This window comes from Halichoerus grypus, chromosome 1, assembly GCF_964656455.1.
Source record: "Halichoerus grypus chromosome 1, mHalGry1.hap1.1, whole genome shotgun sequence".
Classification (NCBI taxonomy): Eukaryota; Metazoa; Chordata; class Mammalia; order Carnivora; family Phocidae; genus Halichoerus; species Halichoerus grypus.
In genome coordinates, this window is record NC_135712.1 from 76999756 (window position 1) to 77017282 (window position 17527).

At 40.8% G+C, this 17527-nt stretch overlaps 1 protein-coding gene across 4 annotated transcripts in view; it reads right to left on the bottom strand.

Annotated features, from left to right (window-relative positions):
* Window positions 1–16617, bottom strand: part of TPRG1 (tumor protein p63 regulated 1) — a 213613-nt gene extending 196996 nt beyond the window's left edge. For 3 of the 4 annotated variants that reach the window (XM_078068063.1, XM_078068056.1, XM_078068070.1), the window contains exon 1: window positions 15955–16617. In XM_078068063.1, coding sequence (XP_077924189.1) covers window positions 15955–15970 — 16 coding nt within the window. In that variant the 5' untranslated portion in view covers window positions 15971–16617. The remainder of the gene's footprint in view (window positions 1–15954) is intronic. The other variant, XM_078068066.1, reaches the window with a different exon arrangement.
* Between the last annotated feature and the right edge of the window lie 910 nt (window positions 16618–17527).

Sequence of the window (17527 nt, forward strand, 5' to 3'; positions counted from 1 at the left end):
CTTCCATGATTCATTGTTTGTGTATAACACCCAGTGCTCCATTCAGTATGTGCCCTCTTTAATACCCATCACCAGGCTAGCCCATCCTCCTACCCCCCTTCCCTCTAGAAACCTGTTTCTTTTTTTTTTTTTTTAAAGATTTTATTTATTTATTTGACAGAGAGAGACACAGCAAGAGAGGGAACACAAGCAGGGGGAGTGGGAGAGGGAGAAGCAGGCTTCCCGCCGAGCAGGGAGCCCGATGCAGGGCTTGATCCCAGGACCCCAGGATCACGACCTGAGCCAAAGGCAGACGCTTAACGACTGAGCCACCCAGGCGCCCCTCAGTTTGTTTCTCAGAGTCCATAGTCTCTCATGGTTCATCTCCCCCTCCGATTCCCCCCCTTCATTTCTCCCTTCCTACTATCTTTTTTTTTTTTAACATATAATGTATTATTTGTTTCAGAGGTACAGGTCTGTGATTCAACAGTCTTACACAATTCACAGTGCTCTTTATATTTTTTTAAGGGCTTATATAATGAAGCACAACTGCATTGGACAAATCTATGCCAGGTGAGCTGTAGAGATCCATACCAGTGGAAATCCAGCTCTATAATTAAAATATGAGCCACTGCCGATTACCTAAGTCAACAATCCAAGACAATTTGGCTTACCATAGTATTAAAGCCTACACCTATTGCCCTAGCTATTGTGTAAGGGTCAATTTCCCCTGCAGTTCAGCCTCCAAATATTAGCCCCTGGGACTATTTCTCAAGATTCCCAGCCTATGTACCAATTAATAGGTTGGAGTTTTCAGTGGAAGGCAATAAGTAACACTCCACTCCTCTCTCAAGATCCGATCTACTTGAGAAATGACTCAAGAATTATCAAAGATCAGGGACACCTGGGTGGCTCAGTCGTTAAACGTCAGCCTTTAGCTCAGGGTCCTGGGATCAAGCCCCGCGTCAGGTTCCTGCTCAGAGGGAAGCCTGCTTCTCCCTCTCCCACTCCCCCTGCTTGTGTTCCCTCTCTCGCTGTGTCTCTCTCTGTCAAATAAATAAATAAATAAAATCTTAAAAAAAAAGAATTATCAAGGATCAAAACAGTAGCTTTACTACAGAAATCACTTTTCTTCCTCCTCAGTTTCAAGCTCTACTCCCAAACTGAATGCACGCATCCTGCCTCAAGCAGAGCTGGACAAGACCACCACAAGTTCCCACCAAACAGAGTACATGTGTGTCCTACAATCAAGTCTAAGAGTGGGTGACATGAAGCAAAGATGAGTGGTCTCTTTCTTTACTTCTACAAAAACAGAAATTCCTACTTTATGTACAAAGAGAATTTAGGTAGGAATAGAGTTCTCCTTATATCTCCCCTTAGCCACAGCTGTGGTTTAGCTCAACAGTTCTATTGTAGTTGAGATTTTTCTATGAGTCTTGCAGCCCCTCAAGGTTACATCTGAGGAATCCAGTCAACCTTCTGGGCCAAATACTAGGAATTAGGGTTTCTACAAAGTGAAAAATGGGATGCTGGGCTCCTTACCAGTGACAGAGGCCAAGCCTAAATCTACAACTGTCATCACTAGTCCTCTTCTTCCTCATCAAACTCTTATTTGGAGGAAGTTGGGTGGTGTGGGAGAGCTCTTATTCAGTGTCATTCATGGAATAAATTCAGTGATCTAAATTCTCTAGATTTTAGCTCTAGTTATTTAAAGAAGAGATTTGGAATTAAAACACATACATTTTACTTTCTCAAAGTATTGTCTTTTTCTTTCAAGAAAAGTTATCTTTATTGCCTGGATGTTTGGGAAAGGGCTCTTGAAAGCATGGGGATATAAAAACATTTCTCACTTTATTCTCCAAATACTATTTTGCTGCATATGGAAATAAGACTGGGAGTCTCTATAAAAAATAAAAATAGTCCATAAATTTTATTTAAGTTTTCTATAACAACCATGAATTATTTTTAAAATCAGAAAAGAACACCAGAGCCTTTTTTAAAAACAGAGTGTAGTGCCATCATTTGCACACATTCACATAAAAAGAAAATTACCAGATTTCATAAGGCACTATTTTCTCACCTATAAAGTTGGAGAAATACTAGTATTTACTGCTTAATTTTGGGAGACATAATAGACATTCTGAACACACAGCACCTAGGTATCTGGTACAAAGTCTGCGCCCAACAAATTGATTTCGTACTCTACGAAATCAACAAAACTTGCCCTAGAGCTGGTGCCAGTGGAGGTGCATTCACTAGTTATCTCCCAAAATACCCCACAGTAAAATTATCATGATAGAAACTTCGTCGTGTAATAGAGTTTTGGGTAGGGGTGCCTGGGTGGCTCAGTCGTTAAGTATCTGCCTTTGGCCCAGGTCATGATCCCAGGGTCCTGGGATCGAGCCCCGCATTGGACTCCTTGCTTGGAGGGAAGCCTGCTTCTCCCTTCCCCGCTCCCCTACTTGTGTTCCCTCTCTCGCTGTGTCTCTCTCTGTCAAAAAAATAAAATCTTAAAAAAAAAAAACAAAAACAGAGTTTTGGGTATTTTAGCTGCTGGTCAGGTAAGGGAAAAAAAATTTTTTTAACAAATCCAGACAAACATCTGGATATTTTTCATCATGAAAAACAGTTCTTAAGCAAGAAATAATACCAATTACACACAAATTCTTCCAGAATATAGAGTAGGAGGGAAAATCTCCCAACTAATTTTATGAGACCAACAGTGCTCTGATAACAAAACCAAACAAGAAAGAAAGAAAGAAAGAAAGAAAGAAAAAAAGAAAAAAGGAAGGAAAGAATAAAATTATACACCAATATCTCTTATGAACATAGATGTAAAAATTTTCAAATGGAATCTAATTGCATATGAAAAGGATGATATATCATGACTAAGTAGAGTTAATCACAAGAATGCAAGGCTGGTTTAACATTCAAATATCAGTCAATGTAATTCATATCATATCAACAGAATAAAAAGGAATAAATTATAGAGTATCTCACGGGCTACAGAGGAATTTTTTTGGCAAAATTTGACATTCATTCCTGATTTAAAAAAAAAAAAATCAAACAGACCTCTCAGTAAACTAGGACTAAAAGGGAACTTCCACAACTTGATAAAAGGTAAACCCACAAAAGAATTAAGCTAACGTCATACTTAATGGTAAGAGACTAAATGTTTTCCCCCTAAGACCAGGATCAAGACCAGAATCTCTGTTCTCACCACTTCTACTCGGTATTGTACCAAAAGTACAATCTGATGCAACAAGTCAAAGGAAAAAAAAAAAGACATACTGAATGGAAAGGAAGAAATGAGTCTCTAGTCATAGGTAATATGATTGCCTAAAGAAAGAATCTCAAAAAATACTCAAAAAAGCTGTTAGAATTCATACGTGAGTTTAACAAGAGTGCAGGATATATATGGTCAATCATATTTTTCTATACCAACAATGAATAATTAAAAATTGAAATGTAAAAAGTATTTACAATAGCAGCAAAAAGCATGAAATACTTATGCATAAATCTTTCAAATTACCAGCAAGTTAAAATGTTAATTTTTTTCTAAACCTATTTACAGATTCAATACAATTCCAGTTGAAATCCCAGTAAGAATTTTTTTTTAGAAATTGACAAGCTGATTCTAAAATTTACAAGGAAAGGTGATGAAACAAGAAAAGATGAAACAATTTTGAAAGGAAAAGCAAAGTTGGAGGGGTTATACTACATAATTTCCAGACTTACTATAAAGATGTAATAGTCAAAACAGTTTGGTGTTAGAGAAAGTTTGTTAAAGGTATAGATCAGTGCACCAAAATAGAGTCAAGAACAGACTCATATGTGGTCAATGGAGTTCAATAAATGTGCAAAGGTAATTCAATAAAGGGTAATCTTTTCAACAAATAGCTGGAACAATTCTGTGTCCATCCGCAAAAAAACCCAAAGGAACAAAAATCAAAAAAAGAACCTAGATCCACACCTTGCCCCTTAGGCAAAACTTAACTCAAAAATGAATCATAGACCTAAATGTAAAAAACTATAAAACTTCTAGAAGAAAAAGGGGGGGGGTACTTTGTAACCTTCAAAATACACAAAGAGTTCTTAAAGCATAAGCCATAAAAGACAATTTGATATATTGAACTTTATCAAATATAAGCACTTTTACACTTTGAAACTCCTGATAAAAGGATAGTAATCACAGACTGGGAGAAAGTATTTCCAAATGACATATCTGGTTGGTAGCCAGAATATATAAAGAACTCTCAAAATTCAACAATAAAAAACTTTTTTACGTGGTCAAAATATTTGAATGGATAATTTACCAAAAAATATAAAAATGGCAAGCAAACCATGCAAATTAAAACCACAATGTAATACAATTACATGCTTATTAGAATAAAACATTTAAGAAAAAACTGACAATACAAAGTGGAGCAAAGTAAAATTCCTCCTACATTGCTGATGAGAATGAAAAGTGTTACTGCCCCTTTGGAAATCAATTTGGAAGTATCTTATAAAGTTAAACATAAACCACACAATGAAGCAATCCTACTCCTAGGTATTTACCCAAGTAAAATGAAAACCTATGTTCACACAAAACCATGTAAATGTTCATAGCGACTTTATTTACAATCACCCAAATCTGGAAACAACTATGGTACATACATATATCTAATACTATTCAGTCATAAGAAGGAACTAAACCAATACATGCAAGAGCATGGATGAATCTCAAATGCATTATTCTAAGTTTAAGAAGCTAGTCTCAAAACTCTAGTGAAATCAGAGAAAAAGAGTAATTAATTCAATAGTGCATGACTTCACTTCTAGGACAATCCTGCAAAGCCAAAACTATAGGGTGAAGAACAGATCAGTGGTTGCCAGGGGAAAGGGACAAAGGAATCCTAGAGAGTCTAGGGGAGTGAGAGAACTGTTCTCTGTTGTGATGGCGGTGGTGGTTACAAGATGGAATGTTTGCCAAAATTCACAGAACTGTGTACTAAAAGGATGAGCTTTACTGTATGTTAATTTACCTTAAATATTTTTTTAAGTGAGAAAATTAATTCTTGATTTTATAGCAAGTTTTCCTCTCATTTCACACACTAAGGTATACTATAAACCCATAATTCAATGTAGTATTTCTATCCTGAGTTTCTACTCCGCTGGGTTGGTAGACAAACTTATCATCAATTCTTCCTGAGACTTATCCCCCATCCCGGTTTCTCCCAAGCTTATGCCATACTTAGGATTCCACAGGCAGTAGCAAGGTGGGAGGGCCGTGGCAATGGATTCATACATAGTCCTAGGTCCACATGGTGGCTGCATCCATTGTCCCTTGCTGCATAGCCCATTATATCTGGTAACTCCCCAGTGTTTCCCTGTCACTCTTGGAAAAAGAGAATTTTTCTTACAAGGCTGCTGTGTATCAATTTTTACATTGTATTCCACGCATGAGGCAGCCATTTCCTCTTTAGGGTCTAGTTACCGTTCCATCAGTGCTAGTGGGAAGTAGGGTGTAAGAGCCTTCTTCTCCGGACCACAGAGCTCTCTGAATCATCATTTCTTTCTGCCTTTCTCCCTCCCTCTCCCTCTCTCTCCCCACCCCCATGCTCTCACTTCTGTACACAGTGCCCAGAGGAATACTCTGCTCTCTCCTCTGCTTGCTTCTGGCCAAAATACTTTGTCTATACCCTGAAATACCAACCTTTTACCTTCTCCACAAAAACTCTCAAAGTTCCCCTGAGGGCTTAGGCTTTTCCATGACAAATGTCAGAAAGACAAGCGGGCTATTTCTGAGGTCAGCCCTTTCACTACCTCCCCTGAGGCAATCAAGTAAAGTCCAGGGGTGAAGAGAGATGGAGGGGAGATGGAAACACTGCTAGAACAAAACAGATTGATATCTTAAAATATTGCTCCACCTTTCTTGGATAAGAAATTTTAAAGGTGCTACTTTAATTGCAGTTTCCTTTACAGGAAGATGGAAATACCTGATTTGACATTATCAAAATCATGTTATTGTGTTATGAGATTATGGTTTCTACAGAAGGTAGGAACTAAGATATTTGAATGCAAAGAATAATGTATGAGACAACAAGTGTAAAAGAATGTGCATAAAATCATACTAAGAAAAGTTGCCGGTCTATCAGCATTCCGGACAGCAGTTCTGCAGCACAAAAAAAAAGAAAAAAAAGAAAGAAAGAAAAAAAGAAAAACAGATTCTAAAAAAATAAGATTTTTGAAAAGTGTGCTGTCAAACGTTAAGTAAAAAAATAATAATCAGTGAAAAAGAGTAATTAATTCACATATTGCATATTCTCCTGTTTTAAACCTCCCAATGTCAATCAGGTACTTTTGAAGGAAACATTTAGAAACCTAAGCTCACTTAAAACATTCTCTTTCTCACGAGCAGCCAGTCAGGGACCTACTTGTTCTGAGAGCTATTGTCAACACGCCCTTGCCTCCAGCCCCAAACGAAGTCAGCCTGCCTTGCTACCAGTCTACACAATCACATGTTGGACCCAACTGCAGAGCACACTTTCCAGATGTCCAGAATTTCAGGCTGTTCAGACATAAATGAAGCCCTGTGTTTCACAAGCCAGCAACCTGCTGGGGGCTAGAGGGACCACCTTCAGTTGGGCAAGCAATCAACCTGGTTTTTCCCTGGGTGTGTATAGAAACGAGGTGGTAAGTTGCCCATCACACAAAGTATTCAAGGAGGGAATAGATGGGTTTGGAGGGCTTATTGCAGAGAGAATTCAAAGGCAGGGGATCTGAATAGCTTTAAAAAATATCCCACCACCATAAAACCTTAGGATTCTATAAAATGCTATTTTTTCCAAAGAAGTGAGAAAAGGATACTACATTCTAAGAAACTTCTCTTCCCTAATGAATCAAAGCCTGGCTGATTCCATAGAGAAATAAAAGCAAATGATACCACATGCAGGAATTGTATAACCTGAGATATAAATCAGAGATAGTCTACAAATTAGGGATATTTTTAAAATTATATATTAATTGAGTGTAATACTTGTAGTGGTTTATGTAATTTTTCACTTAAGGTAAGTTTGTGCTATAGGACTGCCCTGGGGTTGTAGGATTTGTTGAATGCAGAAGAACAGACTTTCCTCATTTGAAATAAGGAAAGAAGAGTAACATGATTCAGTGGGAAAAATGGGCCCACATATGGGAATTTCTATAAAGGAATGATGTTGCAATGCTTTCAAGTCTACTTGTTATTGCAAGGTAATGACTAATAGAGTGAAGTAAATCCATAGGAAAAAAAGGGGGGGAATTTGTGATAGACATACTATGAAGCAAAAGGCATGTTTAAGAGAGTTTTTAATTTTTTAAGCCACTGGTTTGACAAAAACTTTCATTTTGACCAAATGCTCTCATAAGAAAATAAATGTGTTCAGATGGAGAAATTGTTTCCTGCTTTTAATCAATATGTATTCCATACTGTCTGTCTGAAGTTCTATGAACCCCAAGGAAATGGGACCAAGTCCGTGAGCTCTTTCCTTTACATTCTTCTCCACAGTAGGTCACATGAAGAAATCAAGCCATCAGTCATGCAATTGCAGGGGGCATAGGGAAAAATCTTTGTACCTTTTGCTCAATTTTGCTATAAACCTAAGACTGCTCTAAAAAAATTAAATCTCCTAAAAAAAAAAAAAAAAAGTCAGAGGATTTCATTTTACCTAGATGTTTCCAAGAATTAGATAGTATTTTTTTTCCAAGATTAAAAAAAAATCAGGGTACCTGGGTGGCTCAGTCGTTGAACATCTGACTCTTGATTTCTTGATTCCTGCTCAGGTCATGATCTCAGGGTCCCAGGACAGAGCCCAGCATCAGGCTCCCTGCTTCCCCTCTCCCTTTTCGTCTGCCTTTCCCCCCACTCAAGTACTCTGTGTATCTCTCTTTCTCTCTCTCTCTCTCAAATAAATAAATCTTTTTAAAAATCACATTATGTGCATTTAAATTATTTCTAAAAGAAACTCTTTAACTTTATTCTTAAAAATTATTACTGGAAAGAGTTCTGGACTAAGAGTCAACATGTAGTCCCAGCTCTGATCACAGCCCCACATGCCACCAGCTAAGTGAGTTTGTGTTAGTTCCTCTTTCTGGACCTCAGTGTCATCAGATGGAAATTGGGAGAGTATCACCCTTTCCTACCTAAAATGAGAGGAACATGAAAACCTTTTGAAAAGAATAAGGTCATATACAAATGTAAGCAAGGAAGAAAGAAAACAGTATGCTGTAGGAATCCTTCTTTGCTTCCTTCCTTCCTCCCTTCCTTCCTTCCTTCCTCCAGCAAATACTATGTGAATTCCCAACATAAACCAGGCTCTCTGCCAGGCACTAAAAATTTCCCAGTAAACAAAAGCAGATAGGATTGGAACCTTTCTGGAAGTTACAGTCTAGTGGAGAAGACAGGTGTTAAATAATAATACAAATAAATATATTTGAAATTGTGATGTTTGCCATAAGGAAAAGTTAAAGGCAGGTTGGGAAATAATGATGGATGACCTGAACTAGGTGGGGGATTAGGGTGGAGGGTAAAGGCATCAAGGGAAAGTTTCTCAGAGACTTGAGGCATAAGAAACTGGCAGGTAAAAATTTGAGGGAAAGAGGTTGCAGAAAGTATTCCCGGTAAAGGAAAGAACACTTGCAAAGGTTTTGAGGTGAAAAAAGCTTGACATATCCAAAGCATTAGCAGAAGGCCAGGGTAACCATTGATGGTTTTTATTCATGCTACCATGATGCTAATCTCCTACTGCTTTTGAGACAAGACTAGAACAATTATGAAAACGAACATCCTAATTTTTACTCAGGCTAAACTTTTATCCTCAACAAATGTTTCCAACTTAGAATGTCTCTATATCCAAAGAAAATTCCTAATCCCTATATATTTAGTATTTATTATGCCTGAAGGACATTTCAGACATCCTCTATTCTATAGGCTTCAAAAAGAGTCAGCTGGTTAAAACTAATAATTTTTTTAAAGATTTATTTATTTATTTGAGAGAGAGAGAGAAAATGAGCTGGAGGGGCAGAGGGAAAGGGAGAAAATCTCAAGCAGACTCCACACTGAGCATGGAGCCTGACATGGGGCTTGATCTCATGAACACGAGATCCCGACCTGCCAAAACCAAGAGTCAGATGCTTAACCGACTGTACCCCCCAGGTACCCCCAAATTAAGAATTTTAATAAGAAAATTAATAGATTAGAATGTATCCTGAGAAAAGGTTAGTGGACTCAAAACCTTAACATATGAGCAACAGTTAATGCTTTTAAGGCTGATGGTGCTGGGAAAGAGAAAACAAAGGAGACACAATCTGGATCCCACATACTTTCACGAAGTTGTCTCATGGAGAAGAGGGGACATCAAAGGTCTCTAATGGATGCCAGAGGATTTCATGATCGAAGTTCACAGGAGGGCAAAACGTTCCTCAGTATGTAAGAAAGAATCAGATAAGAGTGGGAGAGGTCTAATTTGGCAGATGGAGGAAATAGGTGTTCCTTTAGAAGTCACAAATAAATCATAAATGTATGTACAGATTCAATCACCCCTTGGGGACACCTAGAGAAAATTCAGACAAAACCTTAAGGACCAATGTAATAGACAACCTGTAAAGTGTATTCCAGCACCAGGAGATACCATTGGAAAGTGCCTCTTAACAGAAAGATTTAAGAAACTCTTCTCAGTAAAAGAGAAGTTTCATCTCCCAAAACTGTTAATCATCTAGGAGACAGGAGCTATAATAAGGAGTGAAATGGCTTTAATAACACCACCATGGGAGAGCTGTTAGGAAGCTTTGTAGCTATCTATGGTTACCATAAAGCATTTCATCAGTGGATGGAAATGTTCATTCATCAGAGATCTTTATTAGTATTGCCCATTATGGGTTTAGAATTTTGGTACAGTTTGGTAAGGGAAATTGGTGTGGGAGATGAGAGCCTCAGGATACCTGGCTTGAGCATAAATGTTCTGTACCAGACCTGGGGGAAAGTTGTTAAAGGACTTCTGGAGGTGGATGGGCATGGGCCAGGAAAGTTATAGAGCCAGAGCAGACACTGAAGGATGAAGAGCTATGCAAGTGAAGGCAGGAATAATCATTTTAATAGGAGATAAAGAGAAAGAGCAACCCAAGAACATTCAAGAAAGTGAGAGAATCAATAGTTTGAGTGTGGGCTGTGTGAGCTAGTTTGGTGAACAGGTAAGCTGAAACTTTGCTTGTCAAAGAATAAATATTGATCAGGGAGGTCAGAGGTTCTTAACCTTGAGTTTCTGTTAGTCTTCTGAACATATGAATATAGTCTCTTATAGATGCAAATGAGAGCTTGTTCTGTGATGCCCTAGAGTTTCCCTTAAGCAATGTGGCAACTCAGCCTGAGCCAAGGGAGAGTCCTGGGCTTTATGTTGATTTAAGAATGATTAGGAGACAAGATGGGACATAGAGACTGATAGAGATTTTATCAGACCATCATGTTGATGAAACTTTAAAAAGTGACTGGCTACGTTACATTCTTCCTAAGTCCTCCTCCCAATCCCAACCCAGATGAGGGATTAGACATTTAGATAGCATTTACTGAGTGTCTATTATCTGCCAGTGCACAAGTACTTTATTCTCAACACAGGTCTATAAAATAAATGGTATTCTCATCTTACAGGAGGAAAAGAGACTCAAAGACGTTAAATCCTTTATTCATTTCATTCAGCCATTCATTTATTGAGCCAATACATCTTGGTTAAGTGCCTCTTACTTGCTGCTGTGGGAAGCATCTACCAAGTGCTACTATAGGGGAGCCTACCAAGAGTTACTATAGGATGCACCCATTGCTTTACGTGTCCAGCACCCTTTCTTCTTAGAACAGTACCACTTTGGGGTGCCTGGGTGCCTCAGTTGGTTAAGTGGCCAACTCTTGATTTCAGCTGAGGTCATGATTTCAGTGTCCTGGGATCTAGCCCTGCATCAGACTCTGTGCTCAGCGGGGAGTCTGCTTGAGGATTCTCTCTTCCTCTCCCTCTGACCCTCTCCCACTCACTCTTTCTCTCTGTCTCTTTCTCTCTCTCTCACACTCTCTCAAATAAAAATAAATCTTGAAAAAAAGAACAGTACCACTTTTTGGGGGGGCCTTCCTGTTTCTCTAGTCTATCAATATGTATCACAAAAACTTTCATTTTCTCAACTAATCCCTACTTCCTGACCATAAGTGATAGTCAATTGACTTAGTATTTTGGGATTTGGGACTAAGAGAAAATCAAGATGAAGTATGGTCAATGGCTGAAAACTATATGGTGAAGTATTCAGAAGCTGTGAAGGACCATGCTTATTGTCAGCTGGAGAAGTCCACAGTAAAAGGGAAAAACTAAGCTGGCACAGTGAAAAATAGCAGAGACACGAGACAGACTGGATGCTGATGGCAGTCATATATCTGTTCCATTGCTTTGCCTTTCCCAAGGACTGGGCATTCACCTCTTCCTTGGATTCCATGAATATATCCCAGGGTCCTGCAAAAATTCTTTCTGCTTAAGCTTGCCTTCTTTTTTAAACTTCTAATAGCTTATTATCATGCTACACATGGAAGACACAAAGATGAAAAAAATACAGTCCCTGACTTACAACACTCTTAGGAAGTGTTTCATAGGGTCATGTGTGTGGACATAGATGATTACAACATTTTCAGCAGTGTTGAGTGGACCATGAGCCCTTACAGTGTGTATCTGACTCATCCAAATATCCCTTCCTTTGCCATTCATCCTCTGCAGGATCTTGATCTACTTTCTCCCTCCAGGCATTGGCATCTCTAAGAATCTGGCTGTAGTGATGCACAGTAATTGATGTAAGATCAGAGGTCTGCAAACATTTTCTGCAAGGGGCCATACAGTAAATACTTTGGCCTCGTGGATCATATAGACTCTGTCACAACTATTCAATCTGCTCTTATATCACAAAAGCAGCCACAGAGAACACTTACATGAATGATCATGCCTGTGTTCCAAGAAAAATTTATTTACAAAATCAGGTTAAGAGGCCAAATTTCATCCACAGGTCATAGTTTGCCAACCCTAGCTCTGGGGTATCTGGGGGCAAAGTGAAGTTAAGAAACATGATGTGGAATATTAACTGATTGACAGAAGTGTGCATCAGGTGTTGTAGAAACTCAGAGAAAGCACCAAAGTACTCCAGGGGCATGAGGATAAAACATTTATGCAAGAGATGATACCTGCAATGGAGTCTTTGAAAACAAAGGAATGTTAGAGAAAGAGGAGATGGGTAGGGAAAGCTGCATTTATAAATACGATGAGCTGTAAGAGACCCTGGCATTTGAAGGATTGCCAATAGTTCCCATTACTGGGGCAAGAAGTAAAAAATTTAGGAGAGTATCAAAAATAAGACAAAGCAGGAAAGCAAGGAGAATTTTAAACAAACAAAAACAAGGCATTAGGGAGCCATCGAAGAATTTTAGGCAGAGCAGAATAGACATCATCTGATCTCTCTTTTTTTTTTTTTTCTTTAATACTATTTCAGGACCACAAGAAGTAGGGGCAAGGATTTCAGGTAGAAAAACACTGCAATTGTTTGGAATCACAGTGGTTTAAAGGCCTAGATTTAGGCAATGAAGTCAATTTAAGGATTAGAATCAATAGGATTCAACATGGAGACAGGTTATATGTAGGACCAAGAGAAGAAGGAAGAGATTACCCATAGGACAATTGGGCAGATAAAAGAGGGGGGGGGGAGTCATCAATATTGAAATATTTGGGGCATCATTCAGTTCAGTAACAAACTATTGAGTGTGAGATACCTGTGGGACATTTAAGTCGAGATGTAGGAGAGTGATCTGCTGGCCATGAAGGTAGATCAGCTTTTTACATACATCTGTCAGCTAGGTGCAATTATTATTCCCATTTCACAGATAAAGAAATGTAAATAAAGGAAAGGTCAGGGAAAATGTTTTTTAATAATAACTCCAGCTGGATTTCTTATTTCTTAACCTGAATTACAGAATTAGGAGTTAACCGAGCATAGGAGCAGATGACAAGTTCATTTACAAAGAGTATGTAGGATGAGAAAAGAGAAAGATTGAAGCTGAAACCCCAGAAACAAAGTCTTTAGGAAACAGGGACAGCAGAGTCCATGGTGGTTATGTCCCTGCCCTGGAGCCAGAATGCCTGAGTTCAAATCCCAGCTCAGTTGCTTACTAGCAGTAGCATGATTTGAACAAGTCAGTTAGACACTTCTATTCCTGCTTCATCATCTGCAAAGGGTGAATAATAATAGTACCTACCTCCTAGGCTCCTATCAATCAAGTAAAAAGATGTATGTAAATATCTGACCATGCACCACAGCAAGTAGTAAATACTCAAGAAATATTTGCTATTTTTATTATTACCTTGCAAAGGAAACAGAAAATAAATGAATGGTAAAACAGGAAAAGTGGAAGAAAGTGCCGTCCTTGAGGCTAAGGAAGGAGAAACTTCAAAAGACAGGATATACACAGAGCATCAAATATTGTAGAGAGGTCAAGAAAAAGGGGCCTCAAATAGATCTGTGGGTTTACCCACTTTAAGGTCATATGCAGAGTAGCGGAGGCGGCTGCCAGACTGTGGCTGGTTGAGGAAAGAGTGGGTGCTGGAGAAGCAGAGTCAGGAATAGCTAAGTATATACTGAATGGTTCTTAGGTGTAGGGGGCAGAGAACGTCGACTATAGGAGTTGTAAATGGAATGTAATTTCTAATAAGTGTGGGTTGCTAAGGTAGGACAAATGGGTAGTTTTGCATGCTGAAGGGGAAAAGCAAGTAAGGAAGAAGAGGTTGAAGATAAAAGGAACAGGAGAGAACTGCTAGATCAACGTTCTGGAGGAGGAAGAGGTATATGATGAGATCCAGAGCTCAGGGGGGAATTGACCTGAAAGGGGAAGAGACACCTATTCCACAGAAGCAGGTGTAGCCAAGATAAGGAATGGTTCCAGCTATAATTCTCATCTGATAACCTCAACATCATTGTGACGTAGCAAATATGGTACCTTGCTGAGAGTGATAGAGCCATGGGAAAGAGCAATTGAATTTCCAGAAAAGTCTAAATATCGGTTGTGAAAATAGGAAAAGGACCAAACTCTCAATACATAAAAGACTATTCAGGTGTCACTGAGGGCCAGACAGAGGTTGGAACCGTGAACTTAGAGTGGCATCAAGTCATGTGGTGGCATGATTTCCCTCAGCTGGCCCAGTGGTCTAAGTGCAGAAGTGAGGAAACAGAGACTGGAGCTGATTCCCCATGTGCAATGTCCGAGGAAAGGGATTTAGGATATCAAGAAAAGAATGGCCATCCAGGCTGGACAGGATGATTAGAAGAACAGGAAAACAGAGAAGGATTGTTAGTGGGGGAAGGTAGGCATGGATAACACAAGGAAACTCAAATATACCAGAGAACAGATGAAGGGGTAAGAGATCCAATGAGAGGTTTGTGGTCAGAGGATGAAATTTTATATTTCTGAAAGACAAGGAATCGGATAGTCCTCTGGATATTGATCACTCAGAATAATGGCCGGACTTAGGGAAGGAAGGAGAACAACAAGTTCTGGGCCTTAGTCTTCAATGAATCAATGAATGTGAAGAGAGGGTAAGAGGTCCATGGTTGACAGGGCAGTGGGGCGGTGGAGAGTAGGGGTGGAGAGTGTGGAGGATTTGGATGGTATAGCCAAATGCCATGTTGTTCCCCCCCACCCCCCGCCCCAAGAGAAACAGGGAACTAGAGGAAGAAGGATGATTTGGTAGCAGCAACATGCAGTATAGAGAAAGGTCACATTGCTCTACTTCCAGGTAAGATTTAAGAAAAATGTACTGGCGTTCCAGATAAGAGAACTTCCAGGTAAGTGGTGCCCCTGGGGAGACCAGGTTCCAGTTACGACAGAGGGTAAGGAATGAACCCTGTAAAAAGACTAACAGTAGGAGAGAGTTTGTTAGCATGGACAGGCAAGCTTCAAAGTTGCAACGCAAAGGGTCGGAAAGGGTAGTGTGTGCAGAAGGGAAAAGGGAAAGGACTCAAAGCAGGACAGGGGTGCAGGGATGTGCCTAGAGGAGCAGTAATAACCCAAGGGCACAGCTGCCAAGGAAAGCTATGATGTGAACTCTGGCAGAGTTCACTGCCTTCAAATTTCCAAAAGAAACTTTGGAATAAACTTGTTTTGATGCTAGAAAACCATGGCATTTGCTCAGGGTTCCAAACAATGTTGGTAAAAAAAATACGACGCCTCCAAAATAATCTTTTTTTTTTTTTTTTTTTTTCTGTGTGTGCCAGGGCAGGATTTTCTTTTACCAAAAAGGTAGCTCTTGGTGGAAACTACAGTGACTCCAGTAACAAATAAGGGGGTCCAGATCTCTCTTGGTGGCACCACCAGCTGCCTGAGCTGGTCAAGCAAGCTGTCCTAGCTCCCGTAGTCAGCCAGTTATTAAAGCTTATATTTAAACTCTCACCTGACAGAATCAAGGTCTATGCTTTTTGTACCAGTTTACCTCTCTATAAAGCAGACTATCAATAACCACTCAGCTATTTCTCAAGGTCATTATAGAGAGCAACTGAGTTAATAGTCCCCAAAGCACTAAACTTTGCAAACGGAGATACACGGTACAAATATCAGGCATTACCATTACCAAGTAATTTATAATGTGATAGTTTGAGATACACACCAGAAACAAAATATGAAGTGCAGTAGAGTGGGGTAGAGAGGTAGAGCCAAGACCCATGGGGAGGGACTTGGTAAGGGTTCTTGGAGGAGGTGAGACTGGAGCTGGAGATTGGATGTGTTTCATTTTCCCCAAAGATTCCTCGCCTCTAGTTGCTCAGGCATACCCTTCTTCTCCCCATTTCAACTAAGCCTAGAAAATTCAGCGGTCAGCAGAGAATGAGAGGGAAGCCAGCAAGGCCTCACTCCGCTAACTGAAGCCGAATGTGGGGTGGAAGAGCGCAGCCCACCTACCTCACAGGCCATTGTCTTCCCTTGGCAGAAACACTCCTCACTGACCCAGCTCGGCTCCTGGGGCCTGACCTCTTTTTCAAGCCTGTGGTCAGCCTGCTTATCGGGCCTGACCTCTTTCAGCTGGATGTTGTTTTTGACTTGGCTCCTTTCTTCTCAGCTGTTTCCATTTTAGGCCTCTGCTCCTGACTCTTGAAAGCAGAAGTAGCCAAGCCCCTTCCCTCTGCCCAGGCAAAGGTGAAGGGACTGTATTTGGGCTCGTCAAACCTAAGTGGGGACAAAGATTGGTGTCCGTCTTTGGCTTTCTGGTGGAGGCCTTATTTGGAACAGCTGAGCCTCCTCTAGGAGTCTGGGGTTCAGGAGAACCGCATGTCAGCCTGAGGTGAAGAGAGATTTCAGCAGGAAAGAAATGGCAGAGGCCTTATTTTCCCAGAAAGGGGCTGAAAGCCCACTTCCCTTCCACTTTGAGTGGTTGAACTACTGAGGAGCATTAAGTCAAACGCCACTTACTCTCCAGCTTTATTGGGCTCTGAGGCCCAGGGCGTGGAGAGCTCGAAACGCGCCCATCTTGCCAAATAAACAACAAAAACGCACAGAAACCCTTCCCTAAATTTCTGCGCCCTAGATTTGGGGGTGTGCCTCCCCCTCCAGGAGCAAGTGGCTTCCTGGAAGGCTAAAGGGGATGAAAAGAGCAAGACTGATTCTCCCTATTGCCCCCTCTCACGCCCCTGCCTCGCCTAACCCCCCCTTTCCCACCCACAACCCCTCCTTCTCCCCAAGGGGTGCCATTTTGGAGCCAAAAGCCACTTTGTCAGCACAAGAGCAGCCCCGCCCACTCTTGCTCCACACACCATGTGACCCTGGAGAACCTCCAGGGCATATTTCATCTGGCATCAGCAGCTAGAGGTCACCGTGACCCAAAACTTCCTGCATTCCCAGGCCTGGCAGCCCTGCCAAAGCCAGCCATGACGGGGGGAAGGAGCGCGCCGCTTGGGGGCGGGGGGAGCTGACCGAGTGTGGTGTTGGCCGCCCTGCCTGCCAGCAGACAGCGGCACTGGTTTTCCACTGCTGGCCCCTCATTGCACTTGGCCGGCTTTGTTCCTTCCCTGGGACCAAGTCAACAAGCTGAGACCAGAGGAGCTGCGGCTCTGGCATGCGGGGCGAAGCCCTTTCCGTTTGCATGCACACCGCGGGCAGTCGCTCTGCTCCGCGGCCCCCCGGACCCTGATTTCCCACCTGCCCTACGTGCTGGGCACTGCAGTGTGACAAGGGTTCAGCACTCCCAGCGACAGCTCCTCCTTTTTTTTTTTTTTTCCCTTACGTAGGAGAGAACAGATCGTTAGAGAGGCCGGAGACTTCATACCGAATTTTGCTCGGAGTCAAAAAAGACAATGAAGGTGAACCTCTAGAGCCAGAAAATAATTTTAGTATCAGTGTCCAGGGTCCCCTTCCGTGCAAGAATTATAAAGTTTTAGGGTTAGAAAAGATCATGAACCATCCATGTAAGTGGTTCTTCACACAATTTGGTAAAGAGACCTTTGAGTAACTGATGAGACCAAGCCGCTCCCTGCC